This window comes from Panicum virgatum, chromosome 3K, assembly GCF_016808335.1.
Source record: "Panicum virgatum strain AP13 chromosome 3K, P.virgatum_v5, whole genome shotgun sequence".
NCBI lineage: Eukaryota > Viridiplantae > Streptophyta > Magnoliopsida > Poales > Poaceae > Panicum > Panicum virgatum.
Genome location: NC_053138.1, coordinates 44,943,765 through 44,961,329, shown reverse-complemented (window position 1 = coordinate 44,961,329; position 17,565 = coordinate 44,943,765). Strand labels below are relative to the sequence as shown.

The following is a 17,565-nucleotide window of genomic DNA, read 5'->3' as shown; positions in this document are numbered from 1 at the left end:
TATTCACCCCCTCCCCCTCTAGGGTCGGACACCCCGGTGATCCTTACACCTTTGCCTATGTAGGAACGTGTGAACTTTGATGCAAGTAAGAAAGTTGAATTTGTCAAGAACCTTCATGATCGCACTAGAGCAACACATTGAAAAGATGACCAAGCTTTATGCGAAGCGTGCCAACAAGGGTCGCAAGAAGATGCTATTTGAACCACGAGACTTGGTTTGAGTGCACTTACACAAAGATCACTTTTCTGAACAACCCAAGAGCAAGTTGCAGCCCAGAGTGGATGGTCCCTTCAAAGTTCTTCAAAAGATCAATGATAATGCAATTGAAATTGATCTTCCAAGTACATATGGTGTTAGTACAAGTTTCAATGTCTCTGACCTTTCTCCGTTCTATGGATTAGAAGAGTCAAGGATGACTCCTTCTTTTCAAGATGGGGAGAATGATGAGGACATCCCAACTATACATGCTACTCCAAGTGTCAAGAATTCACCATCCAACATCAAAAATACAAATCAAGCCCAAGTATTTGATGGACCAATTACGCGTAGCCGAGCTAAGAAACTACAACAAGAGGTGAACACACTACTTTGTGAAATTCATTTTAATATTAATGAGAATTATATACTGCCTAAGTCATGCACATTGCTATTACTCAGGTTCACCAAGGAGGATGACATGAATACAAAAGAAGACTACAGAGAAGGACCACACTCGAACCCGACCAGTCCTACAAAATAGTTTGAAAAAAACAGTCATAACTTTTGATTCCCAAAAGCTATAAAGGTCATTAAAAATATTTTGGAAATCTTATGAAGTATATTTCCAAGGACATTCTTGCCGAGTACTTTGGATTATCCACTAATGAGATCCGAGTACTTTAGTTAAGACTTGTCAGAAGGTCAATAGTCTGCTAGATGTTCAATTTCTCATACAAAATTGTACCAATCCACAAGGTTCCACGGTACAAGCTATACATGGCTGGAAAGACAATTAATTCTACTTTCCAACGCAATAAAACGCATGTCATTTGGACTTCCCAATAAATAGTTATGACCAATTGAGTGGAGACCGCACAAAAGACCAACAGCCACGCGAGGCTCCTCGGGATTTCAGTTCGTGGTGACTTTTGATTTACCAAAACTTCAAAAACTCTAAGGTCCATTTACACCCAGCAAGAAGGGTTGTTCCTTGTATAAATACCCTATGTATCTCAGAGATTAGGAGACTTTTGATCATTTTGATGAACTGAAATCATTTTGCAGCCGAGCTGCTGAGTGTCTTACACACCCTTGTTCTTCTTTGTTCTTCTTGGACTTGTGAAGAGATCCCTCTTGTTTCCGGTACTTTGTGCTCTATGATTTCCAGTACGGCTGTACCCTTTTGTGTGGGTTAGAACCGGTTTGTGGTTTTGCGATCGATTGGAGTTCGAGTCGAAGTCCTCAAGGTTTCGGTGTCTCTCTCCCCATCACTTGGTCGCATCCAACCTTTGCAGGTATAAAGCTACTTCGTAACAAAGTTATCCTTGTTCTTGAACCTACTGTCGTGAAGATTGGGCAATCCTTGTGCTGGATTATATCGGCAACTATCAGGCTTCACGTGGACTGAATTCGGACAATAGGACAGCACCAACTTATGACAACGATCAGGACTTCATTCGGACTCCAATTGGGGTGTTCAAGGACTTCATGGAAAGCTTAACGAGCATACTTTCAAACGGATCCAACCACAATATGATATCTATTCGGAGTTGGGTGCAGTCGTCATCTTCTTTACAACAGGTCTTTCTGTCCATGGTGATGCGTCATCCTATTTGGCCCAACGGGCCATGTATCCAGTTGAGCCCATCAAAGGAGCGTCCTAGGCATAGAGGGCAACCCCCGAACACTTGTAGTCCTCCCCCCCCCCCCCCTCGGTTCTTATACTTGCCAACCGCCACCATGGTGGACTCGGGTTTACCCATTTGCCCTCACTGAAAGATCAGGTTTCCCAATAATCGACTTACCCAGATTTTCCCTCTTCGGAAGATCAGGTTTCCCCTCACGGGTGCTCATCAGATCTTTTCACTAAATCTCTACCAGCCTCCTCATTTGAAAAAGTGTTCGAGGAATTGGTATGAGGCAGCTTGGAGAGTTGCAAGATTCAAGGGGAGTGCCTCTTGAAAATCAAGTCTGTTAGCATCACATTGAACTCTTTTCTTTTATGAGTTTTTTTTTTCCATCGGGCAAACCTCTTGAATCAACTCTGCGAGATTAGCATCACATTGTCCTCCCTCACCGCATAACGCGCAAATCTCGCAGGTCGTGGGGGATGGACAACGGTGCCCATGATTCCGGCATCGCTGGCGGTGCCCCCTCCTACCTTTACCTATAAATATGTACTAAGATCATCAATATAGAATTGATCCATTCACTGTTCATCTCATGTCTCTTTCTCATTGTTCATTCGATTTGCAACATGAAGAATAGTTGAAAACACCCGTTACTCCATTTACCAATGGATTAGGTTTTAGAAAAGATTTCAATCCATGTTGGTCATGGAAAATTTCAACTTGAACATAATCGCATGAACCTTTTGGTTCAGCTCTCTGACCGACCTTGGAGGCTTGGACTGGTTGGGGTATAGGGGTGGATATCAAGTGTACAACGAAATAGACGGCTAATTTTTGTGAAACAACTTTAAATTTTTTAAAAATCACTCTGAATATTAGGTATTTTTGCATAACTTTTTAAAAGTATTTTTGTGCCCTAAAAATTTGGATAATCTTCAGATTTAGCCTACTTTGATGGATTTTAATTTTAATATTATAAATGCTACATATGTATTTTTATACGAAATGATTTTATCTCCATTCGTTGTATACTTACAAAAAGTTTTTATGAATTTTGAAGGTGATTTCGTTTTAGCCCAGAAAAGAGTGAGGACAGCCCACACGTTACTATTTGTGTGATTCAATTAACAGAATGTAAATAGGGAATTTTCTTAAAAAGTTTTACTCTTTTTCAGTTAATTGAGATTTTTCTTATCCATCAACTACCAGCAATCTTTACTAGAAATTGAATTTATTATGGGCATAGAGGGTTAGGGGTTACTTGTGCTACAGGGTCAGACATCAAGGCCGGATAACCAGGGGGCACCAGGGAAAGCTTCCCTGCGCCCCCGCCCCTGCTGCCGTCCAGGTGCTATCCAACGGTGAATCAATGCATGCGAAGAAGCCGAGCCGAGCCGATCTAACGAGCCGAAAGCCAAGTCATGAGCGCAGCAGCGGCGGATTCGCTGTGTACTGGGTAGTCACCTCACACTTGGACGGCATCAGGCGAACGGAAGCTTCGGTGCGCTCCGGGCGACGGGTTGACAAATACGAGCTGAGAAATCGTACTCGGACACTATCCGGGTAGTTTTTTTTTGTACCAACTATTCCTATTCGTATCCGAGTATATTAAAACAAGTTTAAAGCATAGGACATACTCTATTCTTATTCTAAGAATATACATGCCACATAAACAGTCACGTGGACTCGGATCTGATAGAGGAGCCAAGGTCAGCTCGGCCAACTCCACATGGCCTCCAACCACCTTCATCTTTCTCTAGGTCACTGGCAGGTGGGCCCTCTAGCCTATGGTCGGTGCCCTGGCAGTTATATGTCAGTTTGCATACCTTTGTGGGTCCTTTATCCATGGGAAAGTGGCGCAAGCCCGCACAGTCATCCTCCTCCACCTCCACCTCCCTTTCCCACGCTCTTTCCTTTCAGGCAAGTACTTCCGCTCGAGCTGCGTCCTTCGCCTAGGTGTCTCATCACTGTTGGCACTCAGCACGGGAGAGAACGGATCAGATCTCTAGGCGTGTTTATCGACAACAAGCTCTGCCTCCATTGCTATTGCAAGTTGATTTTTGTGATCTAGCTTGTTGGAGCTCTGGCTTGAGCACCGGTCTGATATTCCTTCAGAATTTTTCTGCTCCAGTTTGATGTCCTGATCAATGAATTTTGGGCCGTAGTCTGAGCTCACGCTTACTTTCCTTCATCCAGCTTATCCCAAACTGATAATTGAGTATGATACAGTCGCCCGTGTCTACGGCTATGCTGAAATTTTTGAGCACAATGCAGCTGCGCGGCACTGGTGCAGCTTCGTGAGTAGCAGACGGGACAAGAGGAGCTCATCGCCTCATGCTGGTAGCGCTCTTGTTCGCACATGACTGCGTCAGGCTGTTAAGTGTATTACTCAGCGCTCTCCCTGATACCAAAAATCTATCCTTTTGGTAATGAGGTGCTCCAGCAAATTACCAATTCCATCACCAATACTATTTTTTTTTTATGATCATCAAAACACAACTCCTTCCTACTCAATTGTAGGGAATTCCTTCCTCCACACTATTCTTTGTGCTACAACATTGCTACTAAAAATGTAAAAAAAATATTATTGGTGTTGAAGAGAAAATAGTAATCTGTTGATGCTCTAACCATTTTACCCAAGCAGACATTTCCAAGAGCAAAAAAAAAAACGTTAGTATGCTTGTGCACAAGAAATTACAACCGGAAAGCTCTTATAGGTGAGAAAGAGCACTAAGCGGCCAAAAGTAGTGGTGAAAAAAATGTCTTCAGCAAGTTGCCAAAATAGCCTCCTAATTTTTCCATGCCCAAAAACCTGAGCGAAATGATCCTACAAGTTTCCTAAGTAGCTTCCCAATTTCACATAGGTTGTATGCTGTACACAATTTCTGCAACATCTCAGTGTATCCGATACAGCCAAAGAACTCAACCGGTAGGTAGTGCATTGCCACCCCATCAATAACCGGCATCGAAAAGAAGCAAGTATCACCCCGCCCCCCCCCCCCCCCCCCCCCAACACACCCACCCACCCCCACTTGTCACTGGAAAAATGATCTTCCGGAGAAGCTTCAAGGCAGCCTCGAGTTATCAGGAAAACGTGTCATTTCTTGCCTTTTCGTGCAAGGTAGCGCTGCCGAGCTGCCTGGATTTTACTGTCCACCTCAGATTGTTGAACATCAACAGCTTTCTTTGGCACGTTTACATGTTTATCTTGAGGTTCAGAATCTTTCGGTTCACTTGAACCACCACTGCAATGAGATACATAACGTTGACACTAGCTATCACAATGTTTGGCTGGATAAGAATTCAGAAATAATACTTAGAAACTTGTCAATATACCTTATTTGGTTTACATCTAATTTCTGAAGCTTCTTCAATATAGGCTCAACCCAGGCCTGGTCCACAGCACAAATGTTTCTCATGTATGGACGAGTTGTACTTATCAGCTCATGATAAACAACATACATCGGAAACTTCCCGTATTCGTCACCTTCCAGTACAGAAGATGGATGCACCTGCAAAAGAAATTCACCGTTCAAATTCCCAAACTACACAATGTGAACAAAACTCGTGAATTTGTTCATCAAAGGAGATTAATTATGCCATTAGTAGCTTCATTTATATGGCATACCACAAATAATCATAAATGATTGTGGTTATGTGATCTTAAAGTATGCTCTGCAATAAAGCATTACTAAGCAGCATTGCCTCAAGACATGGCACCCTAAGAAACAATTTTATGTAGCTACTTGCAGTTTCTTTGGTTTCTATGTCCAATAAAAACAAGGGATAAAAAAGCAAGCAAATTTGGTGGTGCTGATCTTACAAGTCTAAGTAAAATGATTCATGAGTATTCCACCTACCCCTTAATTTTTGGGAAGCTATAACATTACAACAAACTAAATCTGACAAAGAAATTACACAATTCAATACCTGCACAAGTTGGGCCCTATAGCCAACAGTATGGTACCCATTGTGATGCAGCATCCTCTCAGCTAGCTGGTTACCATATCCTACACAGAGAGCTCTCCTCAACTTTCTATAGTCAGGGTCATTCTTCCGGCTTTTCCTTGCATGAACATCAGTTGGACCTAGATTTTTTTTTAAAAAAAAACAAGTCAACTTGCCCGTTTTTCCACAATGTCCATAATGATCAAGGATAACTTGAGATTAAAAGTTATGGGCAAGTTAGAGTAATCCCATTAATTGACAACTTAAGACGCAGCATAAAAAATAATGGCCAGTTTCCATATATATGCTCCACATGGCCAGCATCACACCACATGAGGCGTATGCTCCTTCATGCTTCCGCTGGATACTTTCTTTCTAGGCGGCATCTCCTCAAGACCCTTCCTCCTTGCGCACATCCTGACTCCTGCAGGCCTCGCCACATGAGGCATATGCTCCTTCATGCTTCCGCTGGATACTTTCTTTCTAGGCGGCATCTCCTTACGACCCTTCCTCCATGCGCACATCCTGACTCCTGCAGGCCTTTCCTGTGTCACACATCCGCACACCATCTCCGCTGCCACTGGCAGCTTCTTGCGATCATGCTTGTAACATACAGTACCCATCTAGCTCCCCAGGACCATCCCTGTGTCATGACCATCTTGGGATGTCAATGAGGGATGACGGCCCAATGCACCTCCTCGCATATATCACATTTCTGCATATTCTTTTTAAATATCTGACAGGCTGACCTTGTGAAGGGAATAAGTCTTGTACTCTTGGTCTTTGTGGGGCTGCAGCATCTCCTTTTTTGCTGCAGCACGCAGTGGGTTTGTGCTGCCCCTAGAGGACAGCATCTTGGACTGTTTTTCAGTTTGCTAGGACAGCTGAGTTCGTAGGACAGCAGCAGTTAGCATCTACTTTTCTAGGACAGCAGGAGCATCTTAGACTAGGCAGTTAGCAGCCCCTTGGCTGGCTGTATATATGTGTGGCCACCCCTCCCGTTGGATGGCATGGCATTGTGAGTGTGAATGAAGAAAAACCCAGAAAACTTCCCCAACTTGAGTGTCATCCTCTCAGCTCAATGAGAGTGAAAATTGAGCTGCTTACATCTGGTATCGGGGCCGTACTTTCCTGTAGACTGGATATCTCCTGTTCTTCTCCCTCCCAAGCAGCAGTAGCAGCTACTGCAGCACCAGTAGCAGCTAGCGCAGCAGCAGCAGTTAGCGCAGCAGCACCTGCAGCAGCCCCTCTTCCACCATCCTCACCCGAGCAGACGAGCATCGTCTGAGGCTGCGTCTTCTCCACGCAGCAGCCCCTTGGAGCCGCGCCATGTCCGACGCACCGTCTCAGCGCTCGGTCGCCTCGAGCGCACGGCGTCAGCGAGATGCCGAGCTCGCCGCGGCAGAGGAGCGCAGGCGAGCGACGGCACTCGCCGCTGCAGCAGCGGCGAGGGCGGCCAGGCTGGCTGCAGCGGAGCTGGCGGCGGCCAGGGCGGAGGTGGAAGCAGAGGCGGCGGAGGATGCAGCGCGTGCGGCGGAGGTCGAGGTTGAGACCTTGCGCGGCAGCCTCATCGCCTCCATCGCCGGCGACACCACCGCCGACGGGACCTTGAGGAGTTGGAGAGGGAGATAGGGCGGGAGCGGACCGCGCGGTGGGCAGCAGCCCACCCCGCCGGCGGCGGCCTGGAGGACGACGCGCCCGGCGATGGTCCAGGGGCCCGCGCGCCCGGCGCGCCCGGCGACGGTCCAGGGGGACGCGCACCCGGCGGCGGAGGCCGCGCTCCTGGCGGCGGCGCGCAAGGCGGCGGCGCGCAGGAAGGTGGCGGCGCTCCTGGCTGGGGTGCGCGCAACGGCGCCCCCAGCTACCACGGCCTCCAGGCGATGGTCAGGAACGTCGGTCCCGGTGGTGGGTGGCCCACCCTCACTAAGACCAACTACGTCGAGTGGGCCGCAGTCATGGAGGTGAAGCTCCAGGTGCGGCATATGTGGGAGGCAGTCCGGTACGGCGACGTCAACTACGATGAGGATCGACGGGCGCTGGATGCTCTCATCGCAGCAGCCCCGCCCGAGGTGCAGTTCACGCTTTCCAAGAAGCGAACTGCCAAGGAGGCCTGGGACTCCATCGCTGCGGCACGTATCGGCAGCGACCGCGCCCGCAAGACAACTCTCTAGGCACTTCGCAAGGAGTGGGAGAACCTGGCCTTCAAGGCAGGTGAGGATGTTGATGACTTCGCCCTCCGTCTCAACACTCTGCTGCAGAAGGTGGTGCAGTTCGGCGACGACACCTACGACGAGGAGAGAGCCGTCGAGAAGCTCTTCCGCTGCGTCCCCGAGAGGTACAGGCAGACCGCTCGCTCGATCGAGTCTCTGCTGGACCTCTCCACCATGACGATCGAGGAGGCGATAGGTCGCCTCAAGGTCGTCGACAGCGACGAGCCACAGCCTCCCTCGGGAGTCATCTCCATCGGTGGGAATCTCCACCATACTCAGGAGCAGTGGGAGGCCCGGCGCGGTGACAGGAGGAGGGGGGAGCCCTCTTCCTTGACTGGCGGCCGCAAGCGCGGCAAGCCGCGAAAGAGGCGCGGAGGTGCCCAAGCCGGGGCACGAGGGCGCGCCGAGGGTGGCGCCCGCGGAGATGCTCAGGGCGGCGGCGCCGATAGGCCCAAGGCGGCACGAGACGACGTCTGCCACAACTGTGGCAGGCCCGGCCACTGGGCCAGGGACTGCCCGCAGCGGAGGCGTGGGGGCCAAGCCCACGTCGCGAAGGCCCAACCGGATGACGAGCCAGCTCTGTTCCTACTCCACGGGGACATGGAGCCGCATCCGGCGGCACCGCCTGCCACCGCTCTACTCCACCTCGACGAGCCGCGTGCCCGAGTCCTCCTCGGCAACAGCTCCGACGACGACAGGGTCGATGGCTGGTACCTCGACTCCGGCGCCACGCACCACATGACCGGGCGGCGGGAGTTCTTCTCCGACCTGGACGTCGACGTAGGTGGCTTCGTCAGGTTCGGGGACTCCTCCGCCGTGGAGATCAAGGGCGTGGACTCCGTGATCTTCACCGCCAAGTCCGGAGAGCACCGGATGCTCACCGGAGTCTACTACATCCCGGCGCTGCAGAACTCCATCATCAGCCTTGGGCAGCTCGATGAGAGCGGCTCCCGCGTGGTGATCGACAGCGAGGTCCTCCGCATCTGGGACCACCGTCGCCAGCTTCTCGCCAGGGTGGTTCGAGGGAAGAACCGCCTCTACATCCTCCACGTCGGGGTGGCCCAGCCTCTTTGTCTTGCAGCTCGCAGGGACGACGAGGCATGGCAGTGGCACGAGCGCTTTGGGCACCTCCACTTTGAGACCCTGATGCGGCTCGGCGCCAAGGAGATGGTGCGAGGCCTCCCGTGCCTCGACCACGTGGAGCAACTCTGCGACGTCTGCGTGTTGACGAAGCAGAAGCGACACTCCTTCCCCCAGCAGGCGAGCTTCCGAGCCAAGGAGCGGCTCGAGCTCGTACACGGGGACTTGTGTGGCCCGGTGACACCGGTCACACCAGGAGGACGGCGCTACTTCCTACTGCTCGTCGACGACCTCTCCCGCTTCATGTGGGTGATGATCCTCGGCAGCAAGGGAGAGGCTGCGGACGCCATCTGGCGTGCTCAGGCTGCTGCGGAGGCGGAGAGCGGCCGCAAGTTGCGCGTGCTGCGCACCGACAACGGCGGCGAGTTCACGGCGTACTGCGCGGATGAGGGCATCCAGCGCCACTACTCCGCGTCGTACAGCCCGCAGCAGAACGGCGTCGTCGAGCGGCGCAACCAGACGATTGTGGGGATGGCCCGGGCCCTCCTTAAGCAGAGGGGGATGCTAGCTGTCTTCTGGGGAGAGGCAATGGTGACGACCGTCTACATCCTCAACCGCTCGTCCACCAAGGCACTCGACGGCATGACGCCGTATGAGGCTTGGCATGGGCGTAAGCCGACGGTCTCCCACCTGCGGGTCTTCGGCTGCCTCGCGTTCGCCAAGGAGCTTGGCCACATCGGCAAGCTCGACGATAGGAGCACTCCGGGAGTGTTCATCGGCTACGCGGAGGGTTCGAAGGCCTACCGCATTCTCGACCCGGAGACACAGCGTGTGCGCACGACGCACGACGTTGTGTTCGACGAAGGGCGAGGATGGGCGTGGGACAAGGCGGTGGACGACGGCTCGACTCCGACGTACGGCGACTTCACCGTCGAGTACGTCCACTTCGAGGGAGCTGGGGGAGTAGCCAGCTCTTCTTCGCCGAGCGTGCCTACCCCGGTCCCCGAGCCTCCACCGACTACGGCGCCCGCCACACCGGCGGCACCACGCCCTTCAGCTACGACTCCGGCTGCGCCGAGTTCCTCGGCTGCACCACCACAGCCGGCGAAGCCGCGCACTCCAGTACCGATAGCCACTCCGGGCACGTCTACTTCGACACCTGCTCGTGCTGAGCACAGTCCGGTGGAGTTCGCTACTCCGCTCTCTCACGACGAGGAGCGCGTCGACGCGTACCACGACGGTGAGCCGTTGCGGTACCGTACGATGGAGGACCTTCTCGGTGATCAGTCGGTGCCGGGACTGGTGCCTCACGACCTGGAGGCGCAGTTGCACCTCGCGTGCGACGACGGCGAGCATCGCTCTTTCGCAGAGGCCGAGGGACACGCGGCATGGCGTGCCGCGATGCAGTCGGAGATGGACGCGGTTGAGAAGAACCGCACTTGGGAGCTTGCTGACCTCCCTCGTGGTCACCGCGCGATCACCCTTAAGTGGGTGTTCAAGCTGAAGAGGGATGAAGCCGGCACCGTCGTCAAGCACAAGGCTTGCCTGGTGGCACGAGGTTTCGTGCAGCAGGAGGGGGTCGACTTCGACGATGCCTTCGCTCCCGTGGCACGGATGGAGTTCGTGCGACTTCTCCTTGCGCTGGCTGCCCAGGAGGGCTGGCACATCCATCACATGGACGTCAAGTCGGCGTTTCTCAACGGCGACTTGAGGGAGGAGGTCTACGTGCACCAGCCGCCGGGGTTTGCGATCCCCGGCAAGGAGGGCAAGGTGCTACGCTTGCGCAAGGCCCTCTATGGCTTGCGGCAGGCCCCGAGGGCGTGGAACGCCAAGCTGGACTCCACGCTCAAGGGGATGGGCTTCGAGCAAAGCCCGCACGAGGCGGCCATCTACCGGCGGGGCAATGGCGGAAATGCCTTGCTGGTGGGTGTCTACGTCGACGACTTGGTGATCACCGGCACCAAGGATGCGGAGGTGGTGGCGTTCAAGGAGGAGATGAAGGCCACCTTCCAGATGAGCGACCTGGGGCCTCTCCTTCTACCTGGGGATCGAGGTGCACCAGGACGACTCCGGGATCACACTTCGACAGACCGCCTACGCCAAGCGCATCGTCGAGCTCGCTGGGCTCACCGACTGCAACCCAGCTCTCACTCCGATGGAGGAGAGGCTGAAGCTGAGCCGTGACAGCACGGCAGAGGAGGTGGACGCTACTCAGTACCGGCGCCTTGTGGGGAGCCTCCGCTACCTCGCCCACACACGGCCGGACTTGGCGTTCTCTGTCGGCTACGTTAGTCGGTTCATGCAGCGACCGACGACGGAGCACCAGCAGGCCGTGAAGAGGATCATCCGCTATGTTGCGGGGACTCTCGACCACGGTCTCCACTACCCGAGGTGCCCTGGAGCGGCACACTTCGTCGGGTACAGCGACAGCGACCACACCGGCGACATCGACACCAGCAAGAGCACGAGCGGGATCCTCTTCTTCCTCGGCAAGTGCCTCGTTAGCTGGCAGTCGGTCAAGCAGCAGGTGGTGGCCTTGTCCAGCTGCGAGGCCGAGTACATAGCGGCCTCCACCGCGTCGACTCAGGCGCTCTGGCTCGCTCGACTGCTTGGTGATCTACTCGGCAGAGACACTGGAGCTCAGGGTGGACAGCAAGTCCGCTCTGGCCTTGGCGAAGAACCCCGTTTTCCACGAACGGAGCAAGCACATCCGGGTGAGGTATCACTTCATCCGAGGCTGCTTGGAGGAAGGAAGCATCAAGGCGAGCTACATCAACACCAAGGATCAGCTTGCGGATCTGCTCACCAAGCCCCTTGGGAGGATCAAGTTCCTTGAGCTTTGCTCCAGGACCGGGATGGTCCAACTTTCCCACAAGACGATGCACAAGGCTTAGGGGGAGAATGAAGGGAATAAGTCTTGTACTCTTGGTCTTTGTGAGGCTGCAGCATCTCCTTTTTTGCTGCAGCACGCAGTGGGTTTGTGCTGCCCCTAGAGGACAGCATCTTGGACTGTTTTTCAGTTTGCTAGGACAGCTGCAGTTAGTAGGACAGCAGCAGTTAGCAGCCCCTTGGCTGGCTGTATATATGTGTGGCCACCCCTCCCGTTGGATGGCATGGCATTGTGAGTGTGAATGAAGAAAAACCCAGAAAACTTCCCCAACTTGAGTGTCATCCTCTCAGCCCAATGAGAGTGAAAATTGAGCTGCTAACACCTTGTGCTTACATTTCAGCAGCAAGCAAACCTCGTGTAATAAATAAAAAACTGATTTATGGGACAACTAAAGTGAGCTCTCGGTGACTTCCTAAGAACACTTGTTACACGTCCTTAGTTGCATTATACAAGCCTTTTGGTTTTTCCATGCTGGCCTTCAGAGTCGAAGCAAATTAACAAAACCTAGTCTCCTAGACTCAATAAAATAATTGATCAACAGTGCGCGCCTATGCTTCATAAACTGCAGCATTGAAACACCCTTATAAATCAAAACTGAAACTTCAAATTGGTTTAAGAGGAAGCTCATAAATAGTGTCAGCACTAGGGATGCAAGTTCTGATTCCTCTGGGTCATTCGGTCAACACAAAACTTATTTAATTGAACTAATCCAAATCTCGAAACAAACAACAGAAATGGGATAAAAATGAACTAGCTAGCTGATCCAATACTATGCACTGGTTCACCACTTGCATCCTTAATCAGCACTGAGCATATTTGAGAACTGATCTACTTTATCACTGATCTTTCAAAGGGATCTTCTTTATTATTGATTTAAGGACTGAAGATAAAACAAAAGCTAGAGAATTGACCTTTTGCAATTTTTTGAATAATCTGACATAGTTGGTTCCTCACATCTTTGCTCAATTTCATACCCCGCACCTGCAAAAGACAGTGCTGACAGTCAATATAATACATTATGGTTGCAGACTAGAATTACTGTCTTTAGAACATATACATTTGATGCAAAAAGTTTGACTATACTCGCATAATGAGGCTGAGTTGTATCGTTGGGTGAATGAGCACAACAATGGTTAGCTGTGAGCCTGAGTTAAATCATTGTATGCATTGGAAAGCTGAAGGACCAAGGGCAAAAGTCGCAAAGCAGAATAAAGTAAGCACTTATGATCCTAGCACCCTCGGGATCTATATGTTATGGCCACTGAGTAAAGTTGAATTGATATAAAATAGTCTCTCAGAAATTTGTGCAAACCCAAGCTTTCAAGCACTATAAAATAAGACTACATGATCCATATATTTGAACAGATAACTCAAACTTATCCCTATGATCTTATAGATTCATTTCTGTACAGCATTCATTCCCTTTTGTCCTCCGGAGAAATCAGATGAAAGTTGTGGGAATGATTCCTATCATGAAACTGCATGAGGACAACCATCACTTGGGTATTTTGTGGAGAAGTCAGGTGAGATCTTTTGTTCCTTCTGTCTTAGGTGATCGAAGACGATTGAATTTACTTTTACTATTTAGCATGGCTAAGTCTTTTTTATTACACATATTAAAATCATGTTCTTTTTAATCACCTGCAAATCATGATCAGAGCACCATTTTGGATCATATCCTGATTGGTCCCAACTTTCGAATATCTGAAGCAATTGTATATGGTCACCCCAGCCAGAACCATCAGGAAGCTCTTGTTTTTTCCTCTTTCCCCCCACATCCTTGCTGCATATAGTACAAGTCTATCATATGATTGCAAACAGTAGAGTGCATGAGAGGAGGAAGAGGAGGGGGATCACCTTCTAGTTGATCGCAATGTGATTTCTGCTGACAAAATCGCAGCAACAGATAATGCCTGAGACAAACATCCCAATTCATTCGCTTCAATCAAAGTCCTTGAAAGAGAAGGCTCCAGTGGGAGTTCTGTACAAAATTGAATCCTTAGATAACCATATTAAATGATTATGGAGGAAGTGGACCCGAATAAACTTATCCCACATAATGAGTCCACGAAGAAAGCTTATATGGTCATAATTCCAAATCATAGAAAACTACATTCTACAACTACTTCACATAAATGTTTCTTGCTCATCAATAAATTTATGTCTACTAACACAACCACAATTAAAAGCCCATCTGGACCCCTAACTCATTAGGTCTTCAGAAAACCTACTATTTATATTTTTATGTGTAGTTATTGTACTAGTCTATAAGCTACAATTCCATTATGCTACAAGAACTTGTAGCAATACTAGGAATCTACTCGTCATATCATTTGTAAGACGAAACCATACAAAATAATTAATACATTATTGAACGATGGCAGCTTGATATTTATAAGATCTTGCCTTCACGAGGAGGGTCTGAGAAAGTCCAACTATCTCAAGTTTCATTCCAAATAATCTGCCATACTCCATGTATATAGAGTCCGGCTCTAACAAACCAAATCAACTACCAAACATCGCACTAACAAACCATTTAATACATAAAATAACAAACTATATGTAACACCCTAAAATTTACTTTAGAAGAGTCTAGCTTATTTTCTTAGTTATCAGGGTTCAAAAAGAATTAGTTTTGGTTTATTTAAAACTCACCATAGGCTCTAATTTGATTTGTTGCATTCATGCTGGTGCATATTTTATTTTGTATGATTGTTCTCGAGTTTCTAAAGCTTCCAGAATTTTTTTTGGAATTTTCTGAGTTTTATTTCTATTTTCTATGAATTTATTTTGTTTTCTGGGTAGTGAAAATCTCATTTTCTATTCCTTTTTCCTTCTTTTTCTTTCCCACCTAGGCCACCAGCCACCTTTCTCTCCCGCCGGCCCGAGCCCTTTCCCTTTCTTCCTTTCGGCCCAGTCCGGCCCATCCTTTCTCTTTTTTGACTCTGCTCCACCCGAGCCCACGACGCGCACGTCGAGACCGACCTGGCCCCCGGGCCACACCCTTTTTCTCTGCACTACCCTACTGAAGCCACCGCCTTTTTGCTTTTGCACTAGCTCTGCGCGCGCATGTGCCGCTCCGCCGAGCTCGCCTACAGCCGACGATCTCCCGTGCCACCACTGCTCAACCGATTTTGGTCAGCCAAGAAGATTCCTTGACTATCACCGATCCGCCCCCCCCCCCCCCCCCCCCCCGCGCGCGGATTCCCCTAAGTTCGCGTCCCGACGAGCTCGTCCGCGCTCGCCGGACTTCCGCCGCCGCACATCCTAGCCAACAGCCACCGCCCGCACTTTTCCGAGCTCCAAAACCCCCTTAATCGGGTTGCTCGCGTTGTCCTATTGCCTTAGCGCTTTTCAGCGCTATTTTTGCTGCACTGAGCCCAGTGACGCCGCCGTCCTCCAGCATTCCGTCGCTGCCTGGCCTCCCAAGCGCTCTCGGCTCTCCGATCGAAGATCAATGGCCCTAAACGCATCTAATCCAGTCAAACTCAAAACCCTCCAATCTACTGTGGCCGTTTTACAGTTTAGCCCTTCTCTTTTCCAATATTCAACCCGCGGTGCAGTCCTATTCAAACGTAATTCTGTTTTAGACATGTTTCTTTCTGTTTAACCCGTTTTAATAGTTTTTCTCGCGAATAAGCCCTTGCAGAGCCGTTTTTAGCGTATCTTGACCTTTTTAAATCCGTTTTAAGCATTATTAGTATCGTTTTGATCGTTGTAACGCGTAGAACCAGTTTTTAAGTCTTTTACCTCTGTTTTTCAATTATTGTTGCACTGTTTTAATTTATTTCTTTTGTTTGCTTGTATGTGCTTGTTTTGCTTGGCTTGTTCGTGACGAGTAGACGAGGAGCCTTTCGAGAACTTTCAAGACCAAGACTTTGAAGATTTTGAGCAGCAGCAAGTGACTGAGGAAGGCAAGTATATTCCTAGATCATATTTGGTCCTAATAACATTTACTTTACGCTTGCATGCATTAATTTTGATGGGTACCTATTATCCTTATTGATTACCTTTGTCCTTGAAAAGCCGGGTTACTTTTATAAAATTCTTTTGGATAGCTTGCTTAGTTGCTGAACAATGGGTATGGGTGGTTTACAACAATGATACTTGAGACATGGTTCTTTACTCTGTACTCTTTTGGAACAATATGATGATTTTGGTAAACTTGATTAAAATCAACCATGGAGAACCGCCTGGGAAAACAGCGCAACCACAAGAAGTATATGGCTCTGGTCTTGCCTAATTAATTAGATTTCTCTAGCTTGTTAGTAGTTTACCGAAAGGGGCAGGGGGGGAATAGGTTCAAAAGGGTACTCGGCGTGCCAAAGGGGTTTGGCACGCCTATGGGGTATGCTCGCTTTGGGGGAGGGTGCACTCGCCTAGCGGCTGAAACCTCAGCAAACTATGTAAAGGCCTCGTAGTGAAATTCCTGTCACTCACCTCGAAAGTGTTTAAGAGGCTAGCTACCTCGGGCATCAAGGGAGACGACTTGTGCAATCTCTACAGAGTGAAAACTGATATATCAGCCGTGCTCACGGTCAGGAGCGGCTCGGACCCTCACGTCTACATAATTGAAATCAATGCTTAAATTAAGTTATTAAATATTCCAAGTTTGATTTATGATACAATTATTTACGTCTTTTTCATAAATGTAGGATGGTTTCATACATGATTAGTAAATAGCTGCTAATGTTCAACTGATAATTAAAATGCTTACCGTTTTATTTAGCCAGTCTTATTCTTTGCTTTAAGTCTTTCATGTCATTTATTTTCCAATACACTTGCTGAGTACAACATGTGCTCACTCTTGCTATTACAATCCTCCTCAGAACAGGATCAGTTTGAGGATTACCTAGAGGATATTCAGGACTTCTAGGCGTATGTACCCCTAGTCAGCTACTTGTGGAGTTGGAGTATCCGCTGCTAGAATAAATGAGAACTAAAACGCTTATTTATTTATTTATGTTATTGACTTTCTGCTTGGTTTGTAATAATCTAACTACGGTACTTTATGACATTGCTACTGTTATTCACTATTGTCGTCATATATGTGTAATTTTGACCCCGGCGCACATAATTTATTGATCGGTTTATTCCTTCAAATCGAGTGTGACAAAGTGGTATCAAAACCGTGTTGACTGTAGGACATCAGCCTAGATAGTAATGGTCGTTAGTTAGCTGTGCTTTAATTGCTATTAATGTTGTTCTTGCTCTTGATTAATTAATTCTTGTCTATTAGTCATTTATCTCCTCCTTGTTGCTAATCATTGGTATTTACAACATTCTTGCTCTGTTTATCAATCCTATATCATCAATTGTTCTATATCTATTTCTTTTGTACTAACTTCTCTAACTGTCCACTTATAGATGGTTCTCACTAGACGTGCCGCTAGCCTGAGCAGCCCGCCAGGAGGTGTAGGCGCGCGCACGCAGCTCCCCCGCGCTGCCCCTCTGTTCCCCGCGCCCCCTCAAAATCGCCTGCACGCGTCGGCTGAGTGCAAAATCGACGCTAAATCCTCATAGGCGACGCCTCCATAAGCCATATCCATGAAATTCCTGGCAACGACTTAAAACCATGGACTGACTCAGCCGATGATACTGTGCTATC

The 17,565-nt window shown here is 49.2% G+C and overlaps 1 protein-coding gene and 1 long non-coding RNA gene across 2 annotated transcripts in view; both read right to left on the bottom strand.

Annotated features, from left to right (window-relative positions):
• Positions 1 to 4,843: 4,843 nt before the first annotated feature.
• Positions 4,844 to 17,565, bottom strand: part of LOC120699313 (probable pre-mRNA-splicing factor ATP-dependent RNA helicase DEAH4) — a 30,047-nt gene continuing 17,325 nt past the window's right edge. The window contains exons 11-16 of the mRNA XM_039983278.1: positions 13,815 to 13,938; positions 13,599 to 13,740; positions 12,869 to 12,938; positions 5,760 to 5,917; positions 5,166 to 5,341; positions 4,844 to 5,074 (exon numbers count right to left, since the gene is read on the bottom strand). Coding sequence (XP_039839212.1) covers positions 4,927 to 5,074; positions 5,166 to 5,341; positions 5,760 to 5,917; positions 12,869 to 12,938; positions 13,599 to 13,740; positions 13,815 to 13,938 — 818 coding nt within the window. The 3' untranslated portion in view covers positions 4,844 to 4,926. The remainder of the gene's footprint in view (positions 5,075 to 5,165; positions 5,342 to 5,759; positions 5,918 to 12,868; positions 12,939 to 13,598; positions 13,741 to 13,814; positions 13,939 to 17,565) is intronic.
• Positions 5,933 to 12,862, bottom strand: LOC120699315. Its single transcript, XR_005685367.1, has 2 exons — positions 12,280 to 12,862; positions 5,933 to 6,526 (listed from the first exon to the last, which is right to left on the bottom strand). It is a non-coding gene; the product is annotated as an uncharacterized LOC120699315 (long non-coding RNA).